The following is a 21,397-nucleotide window of genomic DNA, read 5'->3' on the forward strand; positions in this document are numbered from 1 at the left end:
CACATTTGGAAAGATCACCAATAATAACACTTTAATTTGTATTTCTTCTGCTTGGCGTTAATGAATAACTCATTGGTTGCCAAGGAAAAGGTATACATATGCTATTGCTGGTGATCTTTCAAAGTGAACTTGAAACATATATATTGATGAACACCTTTAGTTAACGTGGATGTGTTTTTCTTACTTTATTTGAAAGTTTCCTTTCTTGCATTTTTGGAGATACTACTGGGATTACTGGCCTTGCATGGGGGTAGGGCTGGTGCTGCTGTTAGGCAAACTAGGCAGCTAGCTAGGGCGCAGCCTCAACCAGTGGCTTCCTTGCACTCCACCAGCTTCCTGATACTGCTGTAGGATTGGATGATTTTCACTGGAGAGGAAGCAGTGTCCTGCAAACTTCAGCCAATCCATGGCGTAGAGGTATTCAGTCAATAAGGTGCCACGGAAGCCACACTGGGCACAAAATCACTTTCTCCCTAGCTCCCACAGTCAGTCCCCACACAGAACAAACACCAGCAGAAAGGTGAGAGAGCAGCTCTGCATAGGCTGTATTTGCTTATATGATAAGAGATCATTCAGAGGGGAATTTATCAAAACTTGAGCAGACAAAATCTGGAGCAGTTGTGCATGGTGTCCAATCAGCTTCTCTCTTTTTTAAATCTAAAGCTGGCAATACACCTATAGATTATCTGCACATTTTCTGTGGTCAGATGGAGAAAGTGCAACAGAATTCTCCATCTACGCTAAACTGCATGGATGGGGGAATCTCCAACTGGGCTAAGCTTCAGTATCTTGCTAGTTGGTCCCACTGGCTCTCAAAATACCTGAACAATCTGATTGGATGCAGGCATTGTTCAGGTGTTTTGAGATCCAGCGGGAGATTCCTCTATCCACACAGTTTAGCGTGGATTGAGGAATCTGTTGCCCGTTTTCCATCTAACCATAGAAAATCTGCAGATAATATGTAGGTGTATGGCCAGCTTTAACTGAACAAACTGAATGGAGCAGCTGATTGGTTGCCCTAGGCAACTGCTCCAACTTTTTTCTGCTCCAGTTTGATAAATTCCCCTCCCAGTGTTTGGACTGAAAAACCTGTTTAAAAAAAAAATCTATTGGCATCCTATGGTTCTTAATCGTGCAAATTAAAAGAAATTTGTTTTTTTTAAATGTTTTTTTTTGGGGAGGGGAGGTTGCAAGTAGCTGGTCTTGCCTAGGATGCAAAAGAGTCTAGCACTGGCCCTGCATGGGGGTCTAACTATCCAATAGTTTAAAGGTATGCTATCAAGTTAAATCTTCAAAGAAGGATTTGACTAAAAAACTGGTGGCAGAGAAGTTTTGTCCTTCAATTGCCCCTGTCAATAGGAGATAGTGTGAAGGGAAAGAAGTGTGGGACTGGAGATTTATCTAGTGTTGATTGTGCAGAGACACACACTATAAAGGCACCTTCATAACTATACAGTTACAGCACAAATTAGCATGACATGTAGAAAAAAACTATTATTTCTATGAAGCCACTTGACATTACTGTACATGCATTTTCAGATGTTTTTATGATCACATAAAATTCAACATATTTAGCATTCAACTCATTAGGCTGACATATTTTCTGCAGTGCTTTAAAGAAAATATATCAATGTATTGTACACTTTGATTAAAACATTTGTATTAAAGTACTTTTATTTCAGAATAGGTTTGTTTTTAGCACAGGGGCATGGCTTAAGGAATAGCATGTGTTAATGGGCAAGGTTTAACGTGCCAAATGTTCTATGCTGCCTATAGGCTCCCGAGATGTTCACAATGTGCTTGATTGTATTAATGTATATGTGTATCAGAGAATACCAGCTTACTTTGATTAGACAATGTGTTGACTCGCCAAGAAATTAGTTTGGTAACTTCAACAATGAATAAGGACCCTTTCACACGAAATGCGTTGGGGCTATGTAGTGTGGTGTACACTTAAGAAAAAAGTACTGCATGCAGTACTTTTTTCAGCCTAGTGTGGTGCAATGTGGTACATCTCATTGCACCAAACTGTGGCTAACAGAACTTAATGAAATGTCACTTGTGACATTTCAGTAAAGTACTAACAAAAAAAGGCACAAAACAGTGCAATCCTACGGGATCAGAGCATCAGTACTATGTGTTACATACGCACACCAGCAGTAATGCATTTAGTGTGGCTTGCTAGTGTGAATGGACCCTTAAGGGCTGTGAAATTGTTACCATGCCGTATGTCATGCTGATAAATTGAAACTGTTAAAATACATTGTTACAATATAAAACTGTTTCAGTATAGTATGTTTTATATTTAACATATGAGCTAAAGACTATATAAACCCTATTTGAATGAAGATTCGTTTTCTAAACTACTCTGTATCAAAAAAAATGGAATTTTACTTTTAAACTACTTGTTTTCACTGATTTTCACTGATTTTTATCCTTTGTTGCATGCATGCACTCCAGTGTTAACAGTATGACATTTATCTGGGTTTTCTGATAGTGACAATAGTGGACTAAATGCATGCAATGCACATTTAGTGGACTAAATGTGTAATAGACAGAAATGGAGCTGCTCAATTTTCACACATCCACTCCCGCTAATGGAACCTCATTGCCAGAAGAGGCTTGCGCCTGAGCCTTAAATGCAAGAGTCTACCACTAATGCTCAGTTGTGGGGCCAAAATGCATCAGAAGTTTGTTATTGACTGTTTGTATGCCTTTTTGATAGTAAATTGATATTACTTGATCAATTCCGTTTTGAGTGCTAGTTTTCTATGAAATGCATTAAATGTGTTGGTATGGCTACTTCTAATCCATCAGAATCACACCTCACAGGGTGACAATGCAGGAGCACAAATGGATGGTGTTGACAGATTATTGTCACCCTGAAACAGGAAGAGCCTGAACAAGGTACTTCATGACATGATCACCAGATTTAAAAATATAAAAAATGACTTCTGACATTATATCAACATATTCAAGCTCATATATATGGAGTTCTAGTGATTGGGTTTGCATATACTTTCATTTTATAAACAATACAGTTGCATGTGAGTTATCAAATACAGAACAGAAGTGTACGCAATAATGATCTTCTTAAAGCATATCTAAACTCAAAAATAAAGACTGAACATATTGCAAACTTTTAGTCCTTTTATGTGGTTTGCCTTTATTGTCACTTAGGGATCCTGCCAGTAACACACTTGCTATCCTAAAGTGACAGCACTCATTCACTGAACATTATCCGGGAAGGAGCAGCTTAGTCACCCTAGGCATCTTTCATGATTTCGACCACAAACAACTCCTCTTTGCTTGTCTCCATTACATAGCACAGGGAGGGGGTGTTCTGTAGTTCACAGACCTCAACTGGGAAAGCTGATAACAATGTTTGAGATCAGTTCAGTGCACAGGAATTGCAAAATAAGTACACTGGCAAGAGCATCAGGAATTTTTGTACTTGCAGAAAATGAACTTAACCTGAAAAAAGAAATATAATGCAGCCACCTGATTTAAGGACTGATAGAATGCAGGGTGTAACATTTTTGTTCTTGGGTTTAGATATCCTTTATATCTGATGAATTCTATGTTTCTTTTGTCCTTTTAGCAGTAGTATTTGTGTGCATGGTAGAAAGCAGTGGGAATTATTGTGCGGCTGTGGTTGCCAAGGGAACAATTTAATTGTGATGCGATGTATGGGACGTAGATGTCCTTATCAGCTGAGATTTGTGAATTATGTTGTGACAGAATTGCATCTGACTAGGGAAACGAATGAAAATCTGTAAAACCAACTAGCAACCAGAAGTAATTGCGTTTGAAGCTTGTAAATTTTAGAGCTTATGTAATGGTTATTGTCTCCTTTTGCAATGCATATGTAGCTGCCTTGTTTCTCTAGTACAGTCAAATATTTACTATTTGAATTATCTGTCAACTTTTTCAAATAAAAAAAGAGATTCTCAATTTTAACAAGCCAGTCCTTTGGACTTAAAAAATAAGGTCAATGACACGGAAATCATGACATGACAAGTAATTTTTCTCTTAAAGGGTTATGTTTACACTTAAGACACAACCCCCTGTGCATAGTTTACTTCTACAGGCAGCAGGTGCATAGGTATAGACCTGCATTACTCTGCTGAAAGCTCACAATAAGCAATAACATACAGAAGTATTCCAAGGAGCAGTGATGACCATGAAGCCAAAGTAAGAAAAAAAAAAAGCAACATGTTGAAGATGCTAATTTAAAATACAAATCTGAATATGGTGGGTTATGTCTATTTGCATTTTGTTGTTAAAGAAGTCTAGAATTTCTAAAGCTGGCTAGAGATATGAGAGAGTAGCCACAGGTTACAGGCACCGTTTTCATGCATGCTTGGACTGCCAAGACTGCATGTTTATGCCTATGGAGATGGGAAAGCAGTGCTGCCAGATACCTTTAGTTCCAGCATATTAAGGTGAAAAACAATAACAACCATACAATATTATGCAGCATGGATGACTATTTATCCTGGGATCTGTCAGTTGGGGGTACATGCAACTTAATGCTGGCACCTATAAACATAGTTGTTGTTACCCAGTATAGCAATGATTATGTTCTGTGAGTGGTAACCTTTACAAATAGTGTAAAAGTACTGCAGCATCCTAAATGCCTTTTTACAATAGGCACCACATTTTGTTTTTCCAAAGAAGTTTAAACTTACATTTTCATGGTGCAAAATGCATCTGATAGTGTGACTCGAACATTGAATAGTGTTTACATGTAGTGTTTTACTACAGTTTCTATAAAAGTATTCACCCCCTTTGCATTTTCCATTTTTTATTGTTTATAGAACTTCACAGTGGATTTGATTAAGTTTCTTTTTTTTACACTAATTAGCAGATGTTTTTCGTGTAAAAATTAAAACAGAACTCTGCAAAGTGATTTAAATTAACAACAATGAAAATAAAAACTAAAATAACTGATTACTCCCTTGAGTCTCTGTGAAAAGGTCTTCATCAGCTTTGCACATTTTCCCTCTTCCCTATTTGTAAAACTACTCAGACACACTCAGGTTGCGTAGAGATCACGAACAGCCTTTTTCAAGTCCAGGCAGAAATTCTCTATTGCATTAAGATCTGGATGACACAGCTTTTCTATGACATTCTTGTGTAGTTTGGCTTTATGCTTGGAATCATTGTCTCGCTGGAAGACAAATCATTTTCCAAGGCTCAGGTTTTTGGTATTACAATTACAAGGCGTGTGGTTATGTTTAGTCTGATAGTATGTGAATTAATGGTTCCTGAGGTGGGTGATCACACACAAGTATTGTACCTGGACTGGAAGTTCATGATAATTTAATTTGTCTCTTAAAACATGAGTCTTACATGGTAATAAACAATACAAAGATTAGTGAGCAAATTAAAGTAACAAAGGGCCTCATTCACTAATCTATAATGTGTTTTTATTACCCATACAGGCATTTATTTTCAGCCTTGTGGTGGTTATTTTTATTTTTAGATTCTATAATACTGCTGAAAAGAACAGTTGTTATGGCAAATGACTGTCATTGCAGCTCAATGAGTTAAGCCTAAAGTGTTCTACATTGGCTATTTCATAGTTAATATAAAGGGAAAACCCAGGAAAGGAGAGATATCACCACCCTCCTTCTCATCACCTGGGCTTTTACAGAGTGTGCAGGAGATCCTGTGACCCTACCCCAGCCAAGAGTCACAAGTGTGCAGGTCAGACAGCCTGCAAGCATCGGTGTGGATCAAGTGCTGACAGGCCACATTAAATGGTTTATTAGGGCCTCCTTTTAAATTTCTGCACAGGCTGTATCCCTGCCCCACTCACCGCCACCAAACTGACACTCACAAAACCACTTGCAGCCCTCACACTGACGCACACTAAGGCATTTACCCCCATTGTGGTGACATGCTGCTGCACTAGTGTAAGAAACTTACCAGGGGTCCAGTCCCAGCCTGGCGATGTGTATGCACCATGGCGTGTGGTCCTCCACTGAAACTTCAGGGGATTTCTACATTGAAATTCTCCTGCACTCCAGTGTGGGTGCTCGAAATGACTGCAGATGGCGCCGCTTGAAGCAAAACGTATTAGGGATGTCACCAGCACACCGTAGTAGAGTGAAGAAGACCGTCTATTTATTGACGCATATTGTCATCACATGAATGCATTCATGTGATGAAAACACGCATCAAAAATAGACGTTCTTCACTCTACTATGAGGTGCTGGTGATACCCCTAATAAGAAACATCAGGGAAGACACGCATTAGTGCAAAAATGCGCACGTATGAGATTAACCATTGGCAAATGACGTGGGGCGTGCGCACGCTAGCGCGACAGCGCACGCTCATTAGCAGGCATGCATTCCCTATTTAAACAGCACTTAAGCATGGAGCCAGTTGCTGAGTGGTCGTCAGCCCATTCTTGTGTTCCCGCGTTTACCTTGCATTCCTGCCTACCTGTGTATGAACCTGGCTCATGATACTTGGACTTTGCTTCTGACCTTCTGATCTGGTACTTCATGACTCTGGTTTTCCGTGTATGACCCTGGCTTATGATCTTGATTCAGCTTCCGCCCATGGCTCTGGTACTACTTCTACTCTGCTCTCCTGTATATGACCTTGGCTTACGACTCTGACTCTGCTCCTGGCCATCCCTCTAGTTCCCGGTTATCCAGCTGCCTGGTGTCTTCTCATCTGGCCTACTCACGGCACAGTGCTCCTCAGCTCCTGCTTCCAGAGGTTTTCAAGCTCATCAGACCCCTGCAGTCTCACCTACTACTTCTACATCCTCGAGAATCTGCAGCATCTGCACAGACCTCGACCAGCTGCCAGCACAGGCATCCATGCCACTCTACTTCCCTACATTGTGTGTCTCCATCTCCAGAGGTGTGGGATAAGATGTGCACGGGTAGCCCCTTGCCTACTCGTTCTTCAGTCAGGTACGTGACAACTAGCACAAATGCCTGCATTCACTGCCACTGCAACTACACCAACATGAGCCACTGCACAAACACAAATTATGCTGCTCTCTACCATTGCACCAACATACCTACTTCACTGATGTACACTACTCTACCCTCTTATGGACTCCACTGCACCTAGGTGTATTTCTGCACTTGCCAAAACAGCATCAATGTGCAGGACCAGGCTATCCACCACTGCACCCATGTGCAGGACAACGCTTGCTGCCATTGCACCAACATACACTTCTGGACTCACCTCTACTACACTGACACATACTCCTGCACTCATTACCACTATGCACACCAATGTGCATATATTGTTCTGGCCTTCACTGCACTGATGCACATTTCTGCTCTTACCATCACAGCACAGATGAGCACTGATTCACTTGCACCACTGCACTGATGTGCACTTTATTATTCCCTGCCACTGCACCAATGTGCACTTCTGAACTCACCTCTACTGCCCTGATGCCCACTTTCTACCTTGATGCCACTGCAACAATGCATACTTCTGCACTTCCCTCCACTGCCCTGATGTGTTTTTAATCACTTGGTGCCAAGGCAACATTGTGTACTTCTGTATTAATCTATACAATTAATTAACATTTTTTTGCCTGCTAGATACGGAATTTAACTTGATAACAACCTCTTAGTAAGGGAGTGCATTGACACTGAACATGCTGGTGAGAGCAGAGAGCAGAGGGATGACTTTATTAGTATGCTGATGTTCCTTTATTGTCCAATGACTAGGATGGGGTACATTTTATCCACATTGTACTACTGCAGTGGAAATCATGGACTTGGCCTTACTGCCTGTTAGGGGTGACTGGATCACAAGACTAGCTAAACTTCAATGCCAAAGTCTATTGGCAAGTAAAACAGTAAATCTACTGTGTATATAAATATTGTATATGTGGCTGCTTTCCTTGTGTTCAATGTTAATGTTAGAATTAATAAGAGAGAAAAAAAACATCAATACAAGTAATAACATTTCATAAAGCATTTCTAGCCAACATAATTAGCAAATGCATTGACAGTTGTCGATCTTGAGCCAGAATATGAAATAGAATATGGAATACAGTAGAGCGCTTCTAAATTTGTGATTGCCAGTAAGGTATAATGGGGTAAAGTCTACAGTATATTGGAGAAAAATAGTAAGAAATAGGAGGAAAAAAACAGATACAATTGATAGCACACTATGCCCCATTAGATAAATAGGAAACATTCATAGTAACAGGGCAGTCATCCAGTGGGTGTGCAGTACCTGGATTTAAACCCGCATAGCACACACATCTAGAATATCTAGAGAAGAAAAGCTTTAAAGAAGATCTATCATCAGATTAATATGTAGATTGCCATTGCTAACCTTTCCTCCTGAAAATGCCAGTTGATTGACTGTCCTGCTGTCTCTGACTTTGAACAAGTATAGAGTTCTGACTTTTCTCTGACATTGATTTGCTTTGTGATTTTTCTGAGTTTATTATTTTTATAAGTCTGGCAAGCAAACAATTGCAGCCCATGTGTTCCCCTATGAAATAAGAAATAAAATTTAGAGACAGTGTCACTTTTTTCCTATTTAGGCAATTGCCCTGTGCTCCTTCCTCCCTGTCAGATTGCAAAACAATTGCCAGGGCTTTCAGGTATGAGGGTTCATGTGACCTCTTCCCATGATGCAGTGCTCAGGTCTAGCAGCCAATCACAAGGGACCAAGTACTATCACATGAAGGGACTGATGTCACTGCTCTATCTAAACTTTAACACCAACTGAGTATATTGGTGGCAGCTGCGATAGAAGAAGAAATGGCATGGTGGGGAATTGCTAGATAGGCGAGTATCAGTGGGATAGGAGGGGCAGCTTTACACAGACACTGTCACCTTGCCCCTCTTGTGTCTCTTAAGTGCACATTTAGTGTTGTAAAAAAAGCGAGAGAGAATGCTTTATAAAGGGACAGCATTCATGCCTATGTCAATGAAGAACATTTTGTTACAATTAAGTTGTGCTTCCAAACTAACCAAGACCTTGTGCCTTGAACTTCAACCTCTAGGTATAGAGCAGCTGTAGGCTCAGTTCACATCTATGCATCAGTATTTCAGGTGTTTTTTCAGGCTTTTTTTTAGCATTTTTCTGTGCGGCGATATGCATTTGCTGTCCTCCATTTTGTACCCCTGGCAAGGCTCTTGCACGGCAAACGCTCAAAAAACATGCTTGTGTCATGCATTTTCAGGTGTTTCCATTGAATATAAGTGCAGAAACGTAACGAAAAGTAGCTCATGTACTTTTTCCAGTGATAAGCTTTTTGCTACAGGTGACATAATGCTAATAAAGTTGTGAACAGGGGCCATTCCTTGTATTCAGCATGTTGTAGCTCCAAGCTTTGGGTTACAAATTGCCTAAGTGTGAACAGGGAAAGGAGTTAGCTTTTAGAAGAGTTTGTTTACACTCTCAAATGTTCTGCATAAGTCTGAATGATTGTTTTTTCTGTCAAACATCTTACACAGGCTAAACCTACGTCATCACAGACAAATGGTATGGAAACACAGTGAACTAAAGGAAACACGCATTCTTAGGAATAAAGATACTGTGAATTAGACATGTATTCTAAAAAAGGATATTTGCAGACATTGATATATATATTACTGATTGGAAAATTGATAGTTCGTATTTTATTAATTTTGAAACCTGAGGTCTGTGATGACTGGGTCGTGACATTTTTTAATGGGCTGACCATACAGCTGCCAATTAATGATGAATGTTCTGAGGAAACTAAAACCCATATTGCTTCTGGATGATATCTTACAATTTTAAAGATGGTTGTTGAAATACATTTAAATTCATATGCCAGAAGACTGGAAAGGATTGATAAACTGCGGTTAGGGATGGTTTCAAAGATTTTTTTTCATATCCAATACCACCAAAGAACATTTTATTTAAAGTAAGAATTTTGATAAGCTTCTGAATTAGGATTTTTCAGTACCTGAAAAAATGTCAAGTAGCATTTTTGCATAAGCCATTATTACAGAATTCTGGTCCCTTAGAATTAAGCAGATGTGCTAATGCATACTGTTCACATTTCTGAATCCACTGAACCCCAAAGCTGTTTTTTATTGGTTTTATCAAATAAATGTAAGATTTTTTTATGTTGTCCAGTAGTAGTTCCACTAAATAATACTATTTTAATAACTGATTTGCTCCCTGGTGTCGGTATGTATTTTGGCAAGTAGTTTTTGTAGATTATTGCTTAGAGTTTATTAAGTCGCACCATTTGCTCTCCTCAAACCTTGAAAACATTTGTTTGAGGCCAAATGTTATTTTGCAGTCTCTATGTATGGCCTCTATTAAGAGCAAACAATATAACCAGGCTCAGTAGTCAGCATTTTGCTGCATTTGTTTACTGCATGCCAAACTAATTAATTTTCACCAAAGATAATTTTATTGTGTTGTAATAGTAAAATAACAGGTGCCCAAAACAGCATTTCATTTTGCGTGTTATGACATAAAGAATATCTAAACCCAAGAATAGAAATTGGATATGTTTAACCTTACCAGTCCTGGTAAGGTTGATTTTGCCAGAATTCTAGTGTCCTTGTACCTTACTGTGCAATGAAAAGATATCTCAAATAATATTATCAGAATTCCCAGCTAACGTACTGTATGTGAACTAAAGAAAACCTCCCCTCTATGTATTGGAGATAACGGGATGGGAGAAATGATTGTAGTCTAAATCAGTAAAGCAGTCTAGGGCTACAACGCTGTTCCTCCATATGGATCACCAGGTGAAAACATACACTTGGACATAACATTATTGGCGTATGCATCCAATTTATATTTTTCACTTTAAAATGATCTTTTTCTGCAGTAAATCAAGGAAATACTTTCTACCTGGTTTTAGTTTTTTAATACAAATCTATTGTAACTTCAACTGTTTTAATTCATTTTCCTCTCCTAATCTAAAGTGTTTAGCATAGGTACCTTTAGTAGGGCCTGTATGTCCTTAGGTAAACCTACAAAGAAGGTTTCATGCTGCGAGAGCTGTTCATTTCTTAGTAGTTTTCCTTTTTCTGAGACAATATGGGTATGATTTTGCTTTTTGTTTTCTGGATGAATACATTTTTGTTTCTAGTTTCAATTTAAATATATCTAAAAGGAGCTTTTTGTTTTAGTTTTGGCTATTGTAGGAACATGTCAGTTTTATGAAGGTTTTATGCTGTTTTTCCCATTATTGAGATTTCCCTTTGCTTCCTGTCCTGGAGAAACAACAGAAGTGAATCAAATCATCTCTTAGACTGTAGACAGGTGTCCTCAGTGAAAGATTTACCCTTAGCCTCCTGTTCCAGTGACAACTATAACATTTTTGGTTTCCCACTGCTTTAGAACTCAATGACATTGGTCACCAAAACAAATGGAGAGGGACAAAGGCCCCTCAGGTTGTCTGATCAGGTGTGCCCAATGCTAGTCTATTGAGAGCCAGGTCTAAATGGATGGGCATCCATTTACACAGGGGTGCCACTGACTCTGTGCCCCGAAAACAAACAGAACAGAGTTCCGTTGCACTGGACCTGATCATGCCAGATCAGATGTGTCCATTTACATCTGACTCACCATTAACAGACATGGGGTCCGACAGTTTTAGTTTTTACCTCCGTTGCCAGATGGAGGAAAAAACTGGACAGTGGTGACATCTGATCCCAAGTGCTCCCATCAGGAGGGAATCCATGCACAGATCTCCTCCTGATCTGCCCGTGTGAAAGGGGCCAAAGACAAGAAAAAATGTGACAGAGATTCTATTTGTTCTGGAAACTATCCAAAACAAAACAAATAATTAACACTTTACTTTCATCGTGGTTCCATATATGTGACTATGGTATCTTTCTTATGTATTTATTGTATGTATTACTGAGTTTTTTGTGTAGGATTTAAGGAATTCTAGTAAGTAGACTTATCAAGCAAGTTATCAACAGAACTATTCACTGTCTAGTGCAAATCAGATGGGCCTCATTTAGCAATAGATTTGCTTAAGGTTTTGTTGATATGTTGATGGCAGATGTTCCTGTAATCTGGAACAGAAGATAAGCCAGCTTTGTGACTGAACAGTGACAGATTTTCAGTCAAAATTCACCTAAAATATAGGGAATGGTCAGAATTTATGAATCAATCAATCTCATAGTAAATAAGTCTTAGTGCTCCTGTTTTACACTGCCGAACAGAAAAGTCTGTAAAAATGTTTTATATATACACAAAGTATATATAGTGAACTCACGAGTCTTGCAGCAGAGATAAGTCAAAGCATCATTGTCATCGTTTTGATGGAGTTCAGTCCATCTTTCTCAAGGCACTTGAGAAAGATGGACTGAGCTCCATCAAAACATTGACAATAAAACTCTGATGCTCTGACTTCTCTCCGCTCCGTGATTGCCTCTATATCTGCTTTGGATTTGTATGGATATTTTTGTGGATGAGCACCCAGGCAATTACTTTACAAATAGAGTGTGGTGGCTCCCTCTGGGATTGTTTATACATGAATAAAAGAAAGATTTATGGTGGTGGAAAACTGTAAATAATTGCACCATAGCAAACATATCTGCAGTAGTACACTGTTTATTCTAATATCTAAACCCATAGATGCAAATCAATGCTGCTTCTGAGCCAATGATTTAGACCTTTCCCTGATGCTTTGCTAAACACATTCTACCTGTTAACCACCATGAGATTAATAAGGCTTTCCTTTAGTTTCCAATTCCTTACTGAACCTAAAATGCTTATACAAGGTATTTTAAGGGATATAGCTGCTATTAAGTAACAACTTACTTGCATATTCAATCACCCAATGCTCCTATGTAATTATTGCTAGTATCATGTCTTGTTTGATTCTGCTAGGTGTTCTGTGCCGTTGTTAACTTTAGTGCTCAATCAACACCAAGTGTTATTGCTCTTGGTCTGTGTATTGTTTTACTTTTACAAATGAAGGCTCAAAATAGCCTGCCTGAAAGTGTACAGTTTTTAGCATCAGCTTTCATAATGAAATATTAAGACCAACAATAACATTTATAGAGGATTATTCTTATTCAGAGAAACACAGAAAACTAGTTACAGCAGGAACGTATGTATTTGAATAAGGGCAAAATGTTTAAAGTGGACCTGTGGCCAGGTTATGGACATTCAGGTATTTACATATGACTAGCAAGCAGTTAATGATCTTTAAAACAAGCCCTTACTAACATTTGGAGCTAAAGGCACTGTGGAGAAATTTACTAAAGGCAAATATGCTGTTCACTTTGCAGGGGAATTTTCACTTAGCTTAGTGGATGTGGTGAAAATTCACTTTGCAAGGAATACTCATTCACATGCAAGGAAACAAAAACTCTATTTCTGCCTATGCATGATCGGATGGTGGAAGTTAGTAGAGCATTTACTAAGCTAAGGGAAAGTTCCCTTGCAGGACTTGTTAACACAGGCCCAACATTGCTTTGCCCAATGTAGTCCTAATGCATAGACAAGGCAGTTTGCCTTATGTCCTATTTCTTCAGCTCACACCAATGCATCACGTTAATGTGTGTGAACCAAAAGTAGGACAAAGTAAAAAAAAAGTCAAACACTTCAATGCATGTACAGTCTTTCTGTTGTGCAACAGCTGTACGTGAACAAAGTTTGATAGCATTGCCCTTCTAGCATTCTATTCAAGGCCAATAGTTATTTATTGATTGAAGAACAGTTCGGTTTAGACCTTTGTACATAGTATCCACTTGAACAGAGCTACCTTGACATTAAAGGCCTAATTCCGGACAAAATTTATTTTTTAGCTTTGGACACAGTGGATAGTACCATATTGAACAATCTGGAAATGCACGCTGTGGCATAACCGTGGTTAGAACCACTAGTTCTGTCTAAGTGACAACCGTTTCTTTTACTGCTGTCACAGGGACAGGAAGAAGTGGTGAAATCTCCCCAAGGAAGTCACAAGCAGTAATACATATTTGACAGAATGGTTGTAAAAGTGATCAGGCAGTTATACAGCTGCCCAGATCACTTTTTTTTTTTAAACTATTGGAAGCCAGCAGAGCAAAATATTACTGCCACTGCAGGAGTTAGTTTGTTTTCACCACTTCAGGGCTAGACGTAGCACATATGTCCAAAACCCTGCAGTGGTTAAATAGTAAATCTGTCACTTATATGCTTTCTCTTTTATGCACTCATCTCTATGAGTAAGCTGCAATGGTGAAATGTGTTAGGGGTGAGAAAAAGATTAAAGATATATTTTTGATCCTTGAATAAAGATTTTATTTTTGGTGGCATTCTGTGGAGTGCAGTATTTCTTTGGATTGAGTTAAATTATTGTTGGTCTTAATATTTCATTATGAAAGCAGATGCTAAAAACTGTACACTTTCAGGCACATTAAATAATTATCTGACAAACTGTAGTGAATGCCCCACATATCTGTATGTATTTCACACTAGATCTGTTCATAATATAATATCTAATGTTTCCACATTGGTTGTTGGAGTTCACGGTGGAGATAGTGATGGAAAGTATGAAAAGCTTTCCTGAGTTTCTGATGCTACCAATTCCACTCCCAGAGCTTTGCTAGGGAGACATTGATCAGCAAGCAAAGCATGAGTGAAGTATAATTGCTCGAGACATGCCATCTGTCTAAGCTGTGGATGGATTTCAGAGCGCTCAAGCTACAAATGTAGTTTCATGAGCTTCTCACAGAAAAAATCACAAAATGGCCCAGAGCTAATTTTCCACAACAAATTTCCCAAGATACCAGCTATCAGTTAGTGACAAAAAAATACAACTGCAAGATAACTGCAGTCTCTCATAATTTATATAAATATAATTAACATTACAGGTATTTCCCATAAGGGTTCAAAACATGATAGTATAGTATATCTCTCTCCTCATCACTTTTGTTACGTGTGGTTATCTACCGCTCTGGTTTTTTTAAATTCATCATTTAATTTGCTTTTTATCTGATATAGTACCAGCAAATTATGCAGAGTTTTAAAGAGGATTTGAACCATTGACAGCAGCCACTGCTCTATTGGAACCCGCAATATATTATTATTATTATTATTACCACCTCATGTATCACTTGCCCCTCCCTTTTAGATTGTAAGCCTTCACGGGCAGGGCCCCCCTTACCATCTTGTCTTAAATTGTATTGTGACTGTAATGTCTTCCTTATATTGTAAAGCATTGTGCAAACTATTGGCGCTATATAAATCCTGTATAATAATAACAGCACAGTATGGCTATTTTGAGCCTTGCAGCGGCTGCATTCAGCTCACTTCACCACCCTTCTGTTTGGCCAAACAGCCTCAGCACATTAAGCTGAACCGAGGTGAAAAACCCGTTTGCTGTTTAGTGAACGTTCGGCAGTTCATTCCCTGCTGTTCACCCTTACACTCCAAGGGGCCCAACAGCAGAGAGTGAATAGCTGATTCGGCTCGGTCGTTCTGTTCGCTACCTCTGCAAATGTGTTGGAGAGCTGGTCCCCCAGCAGGGGCTGTGGTTTCTCCCACCCACACCACTGCAGGACACAGTATTGACATTCAACACACCAGGAAGTGTCAGATTGCAGAGGCACTTGTGGCTCTTCAAGAGTGAAGATTCCCCTTACTGCCTGCCAGAAAGGCAAGTATTAAGCCTTTTTTTGGACACGCTGTTTGTGTTTTAATATACTGAAGTGACAGGATTGCTTTAAGCCAGGAGTAACCAAACTTCAACCCTACAGCTACAAATCCCATCATGCCTCTGTCTCTGGAAGTCATGCCTGTGGCTGTCATAGTCTTGCAATGCCTCATGGGATTTGTAGTTTCACCAAAGCTGGAGAGCCAAAGATTGGCTACCCCTGCTTTAAGCAGACATGGTACCCTGTTGTCACCAAAGGAAACCTGCCCTGGGAACTACTGCAGGAGATCAGCAGCAATGAGATGCAACAAAGGATGAAAAAAGTGTAAAACAAGGCAAAACTAAATGTCACTCCTTAAGTTTTCTACTTAAGTAAAAGCTTGAATTTACCTACCACCTCATCTGTTGAAAGTACATCTTTGCTCTCAAAAAAAGTACTGGTAAAAAATATGTGATAGTGAAATTCACACTTTAGTAGATGTGAAACCTTATAAAATTACATTTAGTCTGCTAAAGCACTGTGCATCATAAACAACAATGCACGTTTTGTGTATTTGTTATATACACAGTCCATTCTTGGCTGATATCATGTTGGCATTTAGGTTATACTTTTTAAATATATTTAGCATGAGTGGTTAGAATTGTTTAAAAAGAAGTAAAGTGGTCGTCTGTGGTCGTCTGTGACATATACATTATTATATATGATTTATATAGCGCCAACAATTTGCACAGAGCTTTACAAAATGGAGGGAGACAGTACAATTACAATACAATTTCAATACAGAGGGGTTAGGGTTATAAATTATAACAGGCATTTATATAACACTAGCAGTTGATGCAGCGCTTTACATACCAAACATTCACCTCACTCCCATCCCTCAAGGTGCTTACAATGTAAGGACCATATCTCACATACATACATGCATACACTAGGGCCAATTAACCTTCCAGCATGTCTTTGGTGTGTGGGAGGAAAGCCATACAAGCACAGGGAGAACATGCACATTCCATTCAGATAGTGTCATGACTAGTGTTCAAACCAACCATTGCTGCAAGGCAGAAATGCTTACCACTGATCCACGGTGCTGCCCAAATCATAACACTGTACCTTTTCATATGTGTTTTAAATATGAATATATTTAAGTACATATGAGCTACTCTTAAACACAGGTAACAACCTAGGCCCTCAGTATTTTTCACTGGACATTCAACAGTGTTATAAGCTTGTCATGGGAAACAAAGGGAATTGCATGGAAAGTGCAGTGCATAAGAGATAGACAACAAAAACGGAAAACAGCTGATAATTTTTTATTTCAATGGATAATCACTGAACAGTAACATGACCAGATGCTAGATTGCTAGTTCCAGACAAGGGCTCTGCTTACGAACTGTATTTTATTTAGATCTCTGTTTTGCAATCTGTGTTATGAGGCTGCTTTTGTACTTATTGACATGCACATGAAGACAGACCCCTTGTTTTCTTCTTACATTTCTTGGCTAATAAACTATCAATATTACATCTATTTGCAGAAAATTACTACGGCACTCCAAAGCCTCCAGCTGAACCTGCTCCACTTTTATTAAATGCAACAGACCATATATTTCCTGGTGGCATTCCAAGAGTTGAGGGGAAACGCAAGCGCAATAAATCTGTAAGCAACATGGAGAAGACTGGGATTGAACCTCCAGAGGAGGAGGAAGAGGAGAGACCAGTAATAAATGGAAATGGAGTAGCTGTAACACCAGGTCAGTGTGTGTCTCTTTTTTATCATTTTTATGGACGAACTCTGTGTAGCATTTTGATGTGTGAAGCCATATACAGTATATCGAGATAAAACAGCTAATGGCATATTAAAATCAGGAAAAAGAAACCATGGTTACTTGCAAAAAATGGCAAACTAGAATTTTTTTGCCCAGTCTTTCATATTTCATTTTGGCTTTCATACAAGTATGCTTACTAATGTGCCAGTAATTTGTCCCTTGTTAGTAACATCCTGATAAAATGCATACATTTAGGAATCCTGCCTGTTCGTTAAATTATGCTATATGAAGACTCTAAAAATCACATTAAGTAATATATCTGGTGTACTAATGGGGTCAGTAGGTAGAAATATGTCAGTAATATTTATAATTTTAATGTTGATATCTAGTAAAATGTAAATGTCATCTGTAGCAATGAGTCAAAAAACAGCAGCCCAGTGCTCTTGGGCATCAATTTCTTCTGCACCACCCTAAAAATGTGGTGCAGGAGAATGTGTAAGCGTGATGACTCCCACTCATTCATAGAATGATTAAACCCCTTTGTTAGAAGAAGTGTATGTTATTAAACATCCTTCACATTCACCAGTTTATTGAAAATAAACTGAAATAGTCCACAAGGGACAGTATTTCTTGATTGCTCTGAGCTAGGCCTTTCTAAATAAATAATTCAGTCTAGGGTTAAAATGGAAGAACGTCTTCACACTGGTGTTTCAGCCACAGAATGACTGGATCAATTAATATGCATTTCAGCTCACTTTCCAGTCCAGCTATTTTCTAGATTATTCACTTCTCCTGCTTTCTCCAAACTCTTCACCCTTTTGTGAATAACCCTGAAAGTGTATTGAGCAAACACAGAGGGGATTATTAACGAAGTAGCCGAAGGATCCAGCCGTAGCTTCGGCTGATCTTTCAGCCACCGGAGCCCTTTGGTTCAGTCGAACCAAAGGGCTCCAGTTGTAATGACAGATCAACGTCCCCAAATGACCTGCTGACTCTGATCTGTCATTAGACAATAACTAGGCGGAGCCGGCCGTGACGTCATGGCCAGCTCCACCCAGTTGTTATTCATTGGGCGGGACCTGCTAGAAGACTCTAGCAGGTGCCGGCCAATAGAAATCAGTTGGGCGGAGCTAGCTGTCACTGCTGGCTTTGCCCGATTTGTTTTTTTCTTCATCTTTATTTATTTTTTAATTTTACAATTTATTTACATTTTTAAAATATTTTTTTGCTCAGTACCACGGCATTGATTGGTACAGTCATTGCACCATTGCTGGTTGTATTAATTGTGGTGTTTTTCAGACATATCATTATTGCTGCTGAATAAAACAGAAAAAAAAGCTTTTTACTGTGCATGACTTTGTGAAATAGAGTAGCTTTTATAGTTTACCTCTACATAAACTGTTGTTTGTGGGTGGATGTTCAGGTTTGTTACAATCAAGACTGCCATGTTGTCAGAGAGCCTACCTTGTTACCAAGGAAAAGCATGGCAAAGCTTCTGGTTAGCTGACTGATCCTCTCTGCTCCTCTCTGGTGTGTATCATGCTGAGCCCTCAGAAATAAGCAAGTGTTAAGTTTTATGGTTGCCCTGGCTTCTAATTAAGATCAATTAGAAAGTGGACATGGAATGTTAGTTCAGTGCTCTGTGGGCACATTCGGTCACTGGAGATTTAAAAATGTTGTTGTGACACTTCTGCCCAAATTAGAGAAGTTGACATATATGCATTGTTGGACATGGTAACACTAGCATGGTAGATTCTACATTTTTAAAATTCAAATATTTGCATATAAAGGCTAATGTCAGAAGGGTGCTTCTGCCATTGGCTATGTGTCGGCAACTGCAGAATCATGGAGGTGCAGCAACCATTTCTTCTAATGGACATCATTCCTTCTGGTCAAAAATGCTGCATAATCTTGCTTGCTACTGAGACAGATGCAACAAGATGACACCTTGCTGGTCCATCCAGCAGCAAATCTTACCATAGGTGAAAATACAGGGTCTTAATCATTCAGTTTCTGACAGCAACAAGACTGCTTGTGTTAGCAATGCATTAATATTTTTAGGGCTTTTACTTGGGTTTTTTAATTTTTTTTAGGTTTTGTCCAATAGCCACCAAACTGATTCAAATCTGAACAAAATTGGAGAATAAAAGGATGAATCTTTAATTTGTCTTTTTTTCTAAACAACTGTTAAAAAGTGCATCTATTAATATGTAACTGAATAACATTAGAATCCCAAACAGCTATTTATTAAAATAATTTTGCGTGATATAAAATTAAAATCCAGAAGCAAAGACAGTGTCAGCACAGAGATGATTTGAGGATCTACAGCTGAGTGATACACAAATAAGATACATTTGTTAATAGGGTACTTGAATGCATTTTTAAGATTTAACTCCTGAGTTTAGTGTCACTTTATATAGTATTCTATACATGTAGATTGCATAAAGCTTCTGCTATGTGTAAAATGATCCTGGATGTGTTTTATGTTAAATAGTGCATTTCTGATTATGTGTTGCACATTGAGATGAGGGCTTGACTGGAGCAGCTCTTCTGTGCTTTGAAATGCTCAGAAGCACATTAGAGGGCAAAGGTGATAAATGTGTATTTCTATGTCTCATGTAGAATCGAGTGAACATGAAGACAAGAGTACAGATGCCTCAGGTGAGATTTCATCCCAGCCTTATACCACTCCATTATACTGCCTGCCAGACTCAGAGTCGAAAGACAGCACGGATCTCAAGAAACAGCTGAAGCCTGATGAAAATGACGAGCTGGGGTCCTTGCCTGATAACTGGGAGATGGCGTACACAGAAAAAGGAGAAGTCTACTTTATTGAGTGAGTCTGATTATTCTGGTTTAAGTATGGTTATTTTGTGCGGAACAGTGCATAGGAAAAAAACATAATAAAGACTAAATCAGTAAATGTCAGTGTATATTGCAATGTTTATGCTCATAAAATCACTGAACATTTTCAGCATCATCATTTTATTATGTTGTAGAGTTATAATTCAGTGCTCAGTCTCTGTTTCTGTGTTTATGGTTCTGTTATTTTTTTCCTTTGTCTGTAACAGCATATAGTGAGTGATTAAAAATGCTGTGTTTATTTTGTTTCATAACAACTTATTGTGTCTTCCTTGAAGCTCTTTTTATTATAAAAATTCCAAGGTCAATTAGTATGCTCTTAAACTGTTGACATTTTTCTTGCTATTGAACAGACCATGGCAATGGCTCAAATATCCTTTGCCTTGCTTTTGGGCAGGTCAAAGTCAGGCTGACTCTGTTTTAATTAACTTAAAAAAATTGACCAACATTCTGAGACAAGCATGATAATTCTTAAGAGCTGTCCAGTGAGATGTCTGTTCATCTAGTGCAGTGTGTTAAATTTTCAATTTTATTTAATCATAAATAATGAATGCACCCCCTCCAGTTGTTAAGGAACTAGAGGTCTCACCATACCCTTTATGTCATCATAATTAATTTACAGCTCAGCGTTTGGACTTTCAGCTCTAAATGGACTGCTCCTTCTCCACATTCCGATCAGCATATAAAAGAATAGCTGATTTATTAAAGTATGTTGGAGAAGAACTACCTCACAATATGTGCCGCCCCTTAGTTATTAGAGTCTCATTCTTAAACTGATTCTATTTTTAGCTTTCATTAAGTCGAAAAGTATCAGAGCTTTGTTTCTTCAGAACATTTTTCCCCCTAACAAAGCAAATGGAATTCAAAAGCAGCTTAAAAAAAGTTAAGAAGGTCAAAAGCATTTAAAAGGAATTAAGCACATTAAAAAAAACATTGAATGTGAACTTAATGCACCTGAAAGCATGCTGCCTTTGCCCATCTACACAAACCTTGGGGACCCATTTCTAATTTTTTTGGTATGTTAATACTTGTTTCGATGCACATTAATGTGTGTTGCATTATGGCAGCCCATTAGGTGCCAATACACCAACACATCCTTCATGCTTTGTACATTTTTCTTTTGGCCAATGACAAGTAATAGCTGCTGTCACATCATAAGGTGTAGGCTCCCTTTGCGGTGA

The 21,397-nt window shown here is 38.7% G+C and overlaps 1 protein-coding gene across 1 annotated transcript in view; it reads left to right on the forward strand.

Moving 5' to 3' along the window:
* LOC108802528 (membrane-associated guanylate kinase, WW and PDZ domain-containing protein 2-like) overlaps positions 1-20,194 on the forward strand; it is a 37,876-nt gene extending 17,682 nt beyond the window's left edge. The window contains exons 4-5 of the mRNA XM_018574390.1: positions 17,124-17,339; positions 19,977-20,194. Of these exons, the coding sequence (XP_018429892.1) occupies positions 17,124-17,339; positions 19,977-20,194 (434 nt within the window). The remainder of the gene's footprint in view (positions 1-17,123; positions 17,340-19,976) is intronic.
* The last annotated feature ends 1,203 nt before the right edge of the window (positions 20,195-21,397 follow it).

Source organism: Nanorana parkeri, unplaced genomic scaffold (genome assembly GCF_000935625.1).
Source record: "Nanorana parkeri isolate BGI_ZX_2015 unplaced genomic scaffold, ASM93562v1 scaffold2920, whole genome shotgun sequence".
Lineage (NCBI taxonomy): Eukaryota > Metazoa > Chordata > Amphibia > Anura > Dicroglossidae > Nanorana > Nanorana parkeri.